This window comes from Merops nubicus, unplaced genomic scaffold (assembly GCF_000691845.1).
Source record: "Merops nubicus isolate BGI_N331 unplaced genomic scaffold, ASM69184v1 scaffold49692, whole genome shotgun sequence".
NCBI classification, from domain to species: Eukaryota; Metazoa; Chordata; class Aves; order Coraciiformes; family Meropidae; genus Merops; species Merops nubicus.
Window position 1 is genome coordinate 5393 of NW_008596516.1, and position 10217 is coordinate 15609.

General features: G+C 39.1%; 1 protein-coding gene across 1 annotated transcript; it reads left to right on the plus strand.

The window, feature by feature from the left end:
- Window positions 1-705: 705 nt before the first annotated feature.
- Window positions 706-6242, plus strand: AP4S1 (adaptor-related protein complex 4, sigma 1 subunit; the record flags this gene model as incomplete). The annotated part of the gene is made up of 4 exons (XM_008936389.1): window positions 706-843; window positions 2303-2389; window positions 3427-3495; window positions 6185-6242. Coding segments are annotated over exons 1-4 (352 nt in total), but the record flags the coding sequence as incomplete, so codon positions are not given.
- Window positions 6243-10217: the final 3975 nt, after the last annotated feature.

Below are 10217 nucleotides of genomic sequence, written 5' to 3' on the forward strand. Positions count from 1 at the left end.
CACATCAGTGTGGCAAATCAGATGGGGGAAAAAAAGATTCCAGTGGCTCCTGGTCCAGCGCAGGATGCGTGCTGATACTGCCGATACCAAATTATTTAGGAGGCTTTCATTCTGCATTAAAGAAATGGTCATGTTCTCTGGCCCATTCACTTCCTTTTGTCCTTTCTTCCTTCAATTTGCTGTCAGGATGGTATGAATGAAATTGTTAAATACACATCAGGAAAAAAACCCCACACCCCAGTTTTGCTTTTATGAGCTGTGTTTAAGTGATGTTTTGCTGTTGGCCATATTTCTGATAATACTCTCAAACCAGTTAGCAATGAGGGAATAAAATGATGAGTAGACTTATGATTTTGAAGAACTAATTGTTTACTTCTACAACTGCCTAAATCCTACAAAGAAATTAAATTGCCTGATAATGTGAAAACTATTATTTATTAGTTTGTGATTATTTGTGGGGGGGAAAAAATGGATTATTACTCATGGGTTGCATGAAAAATATTAGTTTTTTGTTTTTTTTTTTTTTTTGCTAAATTCTGTTTTGGCAGTAAGCACAGTCTTAAATATATGCAGATCTGGGCTGGGTAGCTTTTAAGAAGTCTTTCATAACTCCTATGTATACTGTTTTTTTTTTCCTCACAGCAATACGCTTCTTTATTCCTGTACCCCATATTCAAATCTACCACTAAAATCAATAAAAAGGAAATGATAAAATTTTTTCTTATGGTGAACAAACAAGGACAAACAAGGCTCTCTAGGTATTACGAGCATGTAGAAATTAATAAACGGACAATGCTGGAAGCTGAAGTAATCAAAACCTGTCTCTCCCGTTCAAAGGATCAGGTAAGATTTGTAGATTTTCCCCTAGCCATTTTATTTTGTCAACATCTCACGTCTTTCATGTCCATAATTCTGAAAACATATCAGTTTCCATTGCAGATCATTATTTCATTTGTAGCCATGAAGAAAAAGATTGAACCCATAATCTAGAAACACAGTCAGTTGAACTGTTATTCTGCCTTGAATAAATGTTTTTCTGAGGCTTACAGAGATTTTGGAGTTTTGTGCATCACTGTCATGGAGATTCCTCCTGTTTGTTTGAAGAGGCTCAGATGTCCAGGAAGAATTTATTTTATCCTGTTTTGGCTTGTCTGGTGGAGATTAATAGAAAGATATTACTGCTGTTTTGCCTAGAAGGTAGTAGGAATAGTACCAACAGCTCCAAGCTTAAACAAAAAGCTTATGAGAGTATATTCATGATTTGGAATCCTCTGTCTAAAACATAGGGCTTTGTGGAAGCACAAATTCTTAGGCCTCTGTATTAGGCATTTTTATTGAAAAGAAGCATACATGCTTTCTGTGAGAAAGTCAGAAAAGTCAGAAGTTGGAAAACTACTTAGATGAAAGCTGAGATTTTCATGGCTTGCTGAATGGAGCCATTGGATCTTTAAAGAAAAGTACAAAACTTAGAAAAAACTTTTGGGCACAATGACTTGCATGGGAAGAATAATATGTGACCTAAACTGTGAGTGGACTTTTTTGGTTTGTGTTCAGAAGTCAGCTTCTTTAATTTTCATTAATTACTTGCGTCCTTGAACAGTGGTCATCAAATACTTAATTCTAGAAAACCTCAGGAATAAAACCTCATTTCCTGTAAGTTCAATGGACTTCACAGTGGCTAAAGAAATTGACCTCATCCATAATTCTCTTGCGAGAGCATCTCCAAATAGAAACTTGATCAAAAGATCTAAGAGTATGCTGCCATTTCAAGGACCTAGCAAAATGATCCTTGGCAAGTCAGAGGCGGCGTCTGGCCAAGCAGCGTGTAACAGCTCCATCTGCCGGCTCCTGGCTTCGCGGGAGGGACCTCAATTTCCCTCCTGGCCCTGGAAGTCTAATGATTTTCTCTTCATTTTTATTTAAAAATACCTATCTTTTTTAAAATATGAAAATGACCTTCAGGTCGTCTCCTTCGGAAGTGCTTCCAAGTGACAATTTAGGGGAAGTACTGACTGCCTTATAATCCTGAACAAGTCACTTTTGTTCTGTATGTTCCAGTTTTTTCATTTTGAACAGGGTAGCATGTTTTCAGCCAGCAGATGAAAAGTTTTGTGTAATACTTACCCTACTAAATTTCTTTCAAGTCAGAACTTGGATCCATTTTGGTGGATCTTGGGCAATCCATTGTTCTTTGTGGACATTAGGAACATGGAATCTTAGGCTCTTTGAGCACTCTGTGCTTAAATGCTGTTGTGTGCTTAAATGGTAACTGCTGTATTTGGTTGTTTTTGCTTCTGCCTAGTGCTCTTTCATTGAATATAAGGACTTTAAGCTGGTCTACCGACAGTATGCAGCCCTTTTTGTGGTCATTGGAATCAATGAGACAGAGGTAAGAAACAATACATCCTCTAAATGAAAGCGTGTAGTCATTCATTATCAGGGGCAAGAGCTCAAGCCTGCTTCCAGTATGCAATATGCAATTCTACAGTAGCAGTTAGGAGAGTTTTATGGAGTCCTTGGAAAAAAAAAAAAAAAAACAAACCCAAAACAAACAAATCACAACCTCCTTTTACTTCTGTGGAATAAAAAGAGGTATAAAAAGAAATGTGGTATGTTTGACTTAAGTCTGTAGCAGTAAACTGAACTGTTATCATGAGGCAGCCTTCCTGAGCCTTGTACTGATTCTGCCTTCTAAATTCTTGTTTGATTAAACATAAATGTATGTGGGGGTGGGTTTTCTCAACAAATGTATTACAGCCAGAGCAGCTGTTTCATCCATGGTGACTTCCCAACTGTTCCACTGTTTTTAAGCTGCTTGGCCGATGAAAAAAAAATCCCCATGCTGCCAGCAAGAAAGATGCCAATTTGTTGTATTTTTTAAATAAATAAAAAAAGACAAGTACTCTTATTTCATGCATTCAGGCTGAGCCTTCAAGGCTTTAGCATTCACATTGATTCCCCGTTCTCAGAAAATAATTCAAAGCTTACTGTTGGGGACCTTAACAGGGTGGTGTGGAATGCAGCTGCTGACTACCACAGTGTCTTCAAGTCAGGCTTATTGTGGCATGCAATTTGGGGCAACTTCTTTTGGCTTTGTTACAAAAGTTGCTCATCTCTACTGCTGTAGCATAGCCTGGCCCGGTGCCGCAGCTGGCTGGTATGACTTCAGCATGGGCAGGGACAGCCCCTGTCCAGCCGTATCCATCTCCATGTCTAACCTGGGAGATGGTGGAACAAAGGATGCAATGGGATGGCAGCAGCCCCAGGGCGACAGGTCCAGCAGGCACCTCCCCTCCTGCGCTTCCCTGCGGCCCTCACTGCATTTTCCAGAGGCCTTTCACCCCCATGAGCTGAAATCACACAAAGAATGCTATTACATTTTCTAGCTATTCATTTAATACTCACTTGGGTTTAATTTAATTTCAGAATGAGATGGCAGTGTATGAACTAATTCATAATTTTGTGGAAGTTTTGGACAAATACTTCAGCAGGGTGGTGAGTGAGACATTGATTCTATTACAAAATATTTCTTCTCTTTCAAGAGCTTTAGTGCATATGTCATCTCAGGGAATAAATCAAAGGATTTTTTTTCCCCTATTAATTTAGAACTTTGAACACTTTAGCATGAAAAAGGGGAAAAAAAAGAAAAAAGCAGCAGTAATTGATTTTTTAGAGAAGTAAAAGTATCCATTGGTTATAAATCATCAGACAAGGAATACAATAAATGTTTCTGCTAGAAAAGCCTGGTTTAATAAGCTTATACTCAGGGGTTTCTTTGGGTCATCTACTTTTAAATTAGCCACTGGCATTTTATACATTTTAAAGAAATAAAGATGTTTTTCTTTAGAGTTCTTTTTTGCAGTTGTTAGCATTACATCTCCCAAATGGAATTAATTAATGATAAAGATGGTGTAAGCATTACGCAGGGAGCTGACATCACTCTCACTGAACAAGATCAGAGAGATGGAGCAAATGAAACCCCCAAAACCAGTCTGCACTTGTGCTTCCCATACTGTTGTCATGCAACAGTGGATATCTGATAAACCAGCTATTATATATACAGTCATTTCTAGAAGGATTCAACATCAGAGACGGTTCCAGCTAAAATGACACTGCTTCTTTTGGTGGCAGATTTTTTTTTTGTTTGCTTGGTTTTACAAAGTTTGAAACTGCAGCATTATAATCCTAGTTAGAACATGTGCTATATAATACAGGGTTTGCAATAATCTTGTTATAAACAAATTTGCCTCAAATCATACTTGGGCACAATTTCAGTTTATCTATGGTGAAATACGTTGTGTATCCCTCTCAGAAAAGAGGACTGGGCAGAGCTTCCTCCGTAGCCCAAGTGCTTGAGGGTTTTATTTTATGGACTTGAGGCAGAGCAAAAATACACGTAGTTCTTGTACATACAAATATAGTATATAGAATTCCTTGACTACCTATATAACCCAGCCAATGATAGTCCTTAGAAATTTGCTGAACTCATCATGCCAGAGTTGTTTGTATTTTCCATCACATTTCAGGTTTGAAACCAGGGGAACCAAAAAGGAGGGTGGTAAAGAAATCTCATGCCATTATGTGGTTCTGTTTTTAATAGCATCTAACACAATAAATGGCAGAGCACTGAAGAAGAGGGCTATAGTTCTAGCTGGGGTTTCTGGCAGAAATCACAGAGCAAGAAAATACAAGTCTGTACTATTATGGATTAATGTTTAGGATTTGCAGAATTTTAGCAGAATCCCCCATTATGATGACGACAGTGGGGGCAGAACTCTGGGAAAGGAAAGAACATCTTTCCCGCTCTAGAAGGACATTTCGTCATCTATTATTTTTAGGCTTGTGAGCTTTAAATATTTTCACGTACTCTATTTTTATCTAATGGAGTTTACAGAGCTTGAATTCAGATATCAGAAAAAAAAAAACCATTAACAGGATTAGGGAGAAACCTTTCAAAGTTGCTTGTGAGATGTAACTCCGAGTACCCTTCACTTTTATAAAGCTAGGGAAAACTCTGCATTGGAATACATATTCCAATGTTTTCAACTACTTCTAAAGCTGGGGAAACTTAAACCTACCAAGCTCTTAAAATACAATTTTTGTGATGTATGGAAAATGTCAAATTTAAGAATAGCTGAGTCACTCAGCAGAGGCCTGGGGACTAGAACTAGTTCAGTTGAGAACATCTTTATAGACCATAGAGCCAGTGGCAATTTACCAGTGGGAACTCTGCCTAAACCCAGCTTTAGATTGTGAATGGAAACCATGTTAGCAAACTAAATTCGTCTGGGAGCAGATGAAGATCCCCTCTTTCAGCAGAGACTGGGGAAGCTCCACCCCAGCTGTGCAAGATCTGAACTGCTGAGGCTGTGACTAATTGTTTCTAAATTTAAACCGAGGCACCTAAGTTAGAAGTTGGGTCATCCTAAGCTCCCATTACTGGCAGCGGAGACCAACGAGTATCTGGAGAAAGTGAGTCACGCCCCAGGCGTGCTGAGTCAGCTGCTGAAGATACCCATGTCTCTTCTGTTGATTGCAGAGAGACCACAAGGGCTTCGAACTCAGACATTTTGGTTAAGTGCATAGAAACAGGCCAAGACTAGAAGGGAAGTGATGACTGTGCAAAGAATTGCATTGCTGGGGCTGGAGAAGAGTTAGAAGTGATAAGGGTACAAAGCTTGGAGTTGCCCTCTTCCTCCTAATACATCCAGCCATGGCCACCACAGCCATGGGGTGTGTCCAATGTTGAGATTTTGCTGTTGAAATGATCTGCAGTATTTTAAAATGTGTTTTTATATAACTTGTGAACTTGGCATTAACATCCTGTTTTTGCGGAAGGAGGACGAGGGACTACAGGGCTGGAGTTGCCATGACTAGAGATGCTGGTTTTCCACCCACTGATTCAGATGGCACTGCACATACCCACACTGTTATTCATGGGTGACCTCAGTGGGTTTTTCTGAGTAAAAAAGTCAGGACCTTAGCTTTTGTTACAGAGGCACAGCAGTGGTGAAGCAAAAAGTGTCTAACTGTACAGCCCAGAACAAAAATCTGAATCCCCCTAAAATATTGTATCATTATTTTGAAGACTTTCTTTAGTCTCTAAAGGGAAATGTCATGTTTAATGACGATGAGATGAGAGATCAAACCCTAACTAATGATTGTCCATCTCTTTTCCTTGCAGAGTGAATTAGATGTATCCTTTTCAGTATCAGAAACGCCTCTGTCTATCTCTTTTTGGTGTATGTTCTAGTTTGTACTGTCTTCAGGCTGACTTCACAGACTATCAGACAGTCAGGACAATGCACAAGTTTCACAGATTTTGCATTTAAAGTAAGCGGCACCATTCTGGCCCCTTTCTGAAAACATGGCTGATGTTCATGAGGGTCACCTATTTAAATCCTCACTCATTAATATAAGCCTGGTACCAAATACTAAAGTACAGTCCTGAACAATTAAAGACAAATAGCAAGTAAATAAAATACAATACTGAGTTAAAAAAAAAAAAAAAATCTAAACAGGAGTATGTAGTGCAGTCTCCCTCCTCAGTTCTTCCTATCCCACTGCATGCTCATTCTACTCCAGCAACCCTTATGCATTTGTCTGTTGTTGGTTAAATGGAGATCTACTGGTACAAAGAGTTTCAGTTACATACCTGAAACAGTTGTCACCCTGGAATCAAGTACTGTCAAGTAATTTAGTTCATTTACCTTATTTAAGAATTAGTACATACCAAGAACGTAGAAAAATGATGTAATTTTTCTTGTAATTGCTCTTCTTTAAAAAAAAAAAAAAAAAAAAAAACCACAACAAACCAAACCCAAAATAAAAAAAAGGAAATAATTTCACTTTTGTAAATATTTCAATGCTTGCTGCATGCTGAAACTGTCTTATTTACTGAACTTAAATATCTAAGTAAATATATGTATGTGTACATACACTATTTCCTTTCTGAAATTAACAAATGTTGTGGTGTTAATGGAAGACTCCTAAATTCACTTACGTTTTAAGAGAGCAATAATGAAATTTCAGCATTAAGAGACTCTTGAGGTCTCTAAGCTATTGTATAACTACATTTTTGTATTCGGTTATTATGGTTAAGGGTTAAAACTATGTGTACTTCTGTATGAGCTTTGCCAGGTTAGAGACTAACCTGACCTATTCAGTAGTTATGCATAAAAATAGTCCCTTATGTTTCCATACGGTGTGTTTTCAGTGTGCAATTACCCGATTCTTTTTATCTTTGACTGTTTGGAGTACTGATGATTCTAAATTCTGCCTCCTCTGGTCACTGTTTTCATGCCAAGAGGAATTTCCTGTAGTTCCACATTTCGTTACCACCAGGAGCCCTTTTAACAGCCGAGAAAGGCTGCTGCACATGCAGCACGTCCTGCACACAGAGACAGTCTGCATCGTTTAGAGAAGCTGCTGCATTATGTGCCAACACCAGTGTTTGCAAAAGATGCAATACAGTGTCTGATTCCTGGAGAAATCCATCTTCTACGTGAGTCTCATCTGCATTGAGGGTGTGCATGTACATAGCTGGGAGACAGGAGAGTGCATTGCTATCTTACTTGATGATACTGGAAATAATACTGGAGAAGCTGATGTCTAATATGTCTCTCCTCAACATGCACAACATACAAATGACATATGTAATTTTTCTGTTCAGAAACACACTTTTCAAGTACATTATGGACTTGAGGAACAATGTTAAAATAATTTACTTCTATATATATGCAAAATAATCCTCCCATTTAGGAAGTAGAGCTTCCCATAAGTTGCGAGGATACCTAGGATAGTTGAGATGAAGTGAGACACCCTCAACATTAAATATAAAGCAGAAGTGTAATGATGAACAACTGAGTTGTTCACGATTGATTATATTTTTGACAACAGCTTGAGCAGCAGGCCCAGAAAAACAATATAAGATTTGGACCACAAGTGTCTTAGATGTTAATGCAGTGCCAGCAATAGTCCATCAATATGACTTTCATAGTGTGTAAAATAACATCCCCAGCTGGGACTGAACCACGTCCTTCGCCAAACAGTCTTATGCCAACTCTTACATGCAGTACAGTTAGCTTGGATGTGAGCTGTCCGCTGGAGGAAGCGGTCTCCGAAGGTCTGTAACAGCAAACACCAAGGAGTATTTACAGAATCTATGGGTACAGACTGTCTGGCAGGAGACTGTCACGACTTCCTGTCTCTGTGCTACTATTTTTGTGTACAGATCCATAGGAAGTTTATTACAAAAAGTTGACTTCTCTATTGCTTGAGCTGGTGAGGCAAAGCTTACTTGAAGACACATTATCAACTTACTGAAGAAGCAGATACTTACGTTCCCCTTGTGGGAGGGGAGGGGGGAAACAGGGTCCTCTAGGACCAAGCATTTGAAGAATGTTGTCTTGATCCAAAAAAAACCCCATTACATTCAGTTGCAACTAGCTGCTGCTGCTCCTCCTAGGACAGATAAAGAGTTTTGATACAGGGAATGCTTCATCTGAATCAACTGTATTCTTCAGTCCCCCATGGAATAATACTTTCAAGAATACAGTGCATTTAAGTAGTAAGAAAATGGGATGATTAATTCATTCTGAGAACTCATAAGGATACACTTCAATTTGTACTGTAAAATAAGTGGAAACTTAGAAGGATTAGCTTAAAACTGTTGTTCTAGAATATCACAGAACTTGAAGGCACTGTTTCTCTCCCTATTTAATGTCAGCGTAGTTGTTTGAGAAAGAAATAGTCAGAAAACATTAAATGGATTTCAGTGCCTGGAATTTGCCTGCCATGAGATAAACTAGAAGTTATTTAAAGCAAATGTTAGCAAAAGTAGTTGGAATGTGTGACTAGTTTAAAAAAAAAAAGATGCAACGCCAACTAATCTTTAGTTGGAGAGGGATGTCCAGGATGAAAATTAAAGTTTTGTATATTGAAGTTATGTACTGTATATTCAGTTGCAAACCATCTGCCCCACAAGTACCCATGCTGTAATCTACAAAGCTTTTGTTTGTGCTCCTGGGTGTGTTACCTGATCACAAGCTGTTGGCTGCACTTTATCATCTCTTACGTTTGGACACACCCTTAATTACTTTCCTCAAAAATCCTGAGTTATCTTAAAAAGTCTCTATATGAAGGAAGCAATTTATCACACACAAGTTATAAATGTGCCTTTTTACTTTCCTCCTTCCCCTCTGCCCCCCTGAACGACCTGCCTATATCATGTTTTGGTGGAAAGAAACACAAGACTGTGTCACATATCCATAATTACACATTACCACAGTTAAAAATCCCCTTTGTACGTATGTCCCATAAAAACTTGTCATGCTAGAAAATACCATTCACGCTTGAGTAAGGGCAGCTTGTAGAGCTACCAAAAGGCAGCATAACATTTAAATTGGTGCCATTTACCTATTTATTTCTACACAGCCACAACAGCATTGACTGAAATCTGTAAGGGCTCACCTTTTGCCTAGGCTGACAGCTCATTAGGAGTATTTCCTAGCTAAGTGCTCTGACAACTTTTATTGCAGACTTTTATCTGTGGATATAGAGGTTAATAAACATTTTCTTCTGCATACCTGTTTAAAAATTCCTGTTAGCATCTGCACAGATCTAGTGAAAGTCCCTCAATCTTCTTGTGGGAATGACAGGATTCTTAGTGGAAGCAGGACCTTAACTGACAGCTCTGGGTGGAGCTTCTTCCTGGTGCCTGTTGCTTGGACTGGTTAGCTTTGCTGCTTTTCAGCTGGGTGTGGACCTATGACTTGAGGGCTTTACACCCTGAAATTCAGGGTCACCTGCCAAACAAGTGACAGGTGAGGTGGATGAGCCTTGCTGAGGATCAGAGACACATATCCCTCCCTGGGCAGGGCACTCAGTGAATGTGAATGGCTAAGCCGTGTGTGACGAGATGGAATCATGTAGTCATGAGACTTACAGGAGAGGGAGAGAAGCCCTGATTGTTCCCTGTGCGACCTGACTGCTTGCCAAGAACAGCATGCCAAGGGAGGTGGGAAGGGAACTGAAAAATGAAGCTGAGATGTTAGGCTGATGAGTAAAGAATGCTTTGAGACCTTCCAAAGTCCAGATGACAGGTCCTTCCAAAATGGTGCTAGTATGCCATTCAAAATGCAGATGAAATCGCTGGTTCTGGAACAATGTCTGTGACGTTAACAGGCTACAGAGGTGACGTACGGAAACAGACTCTA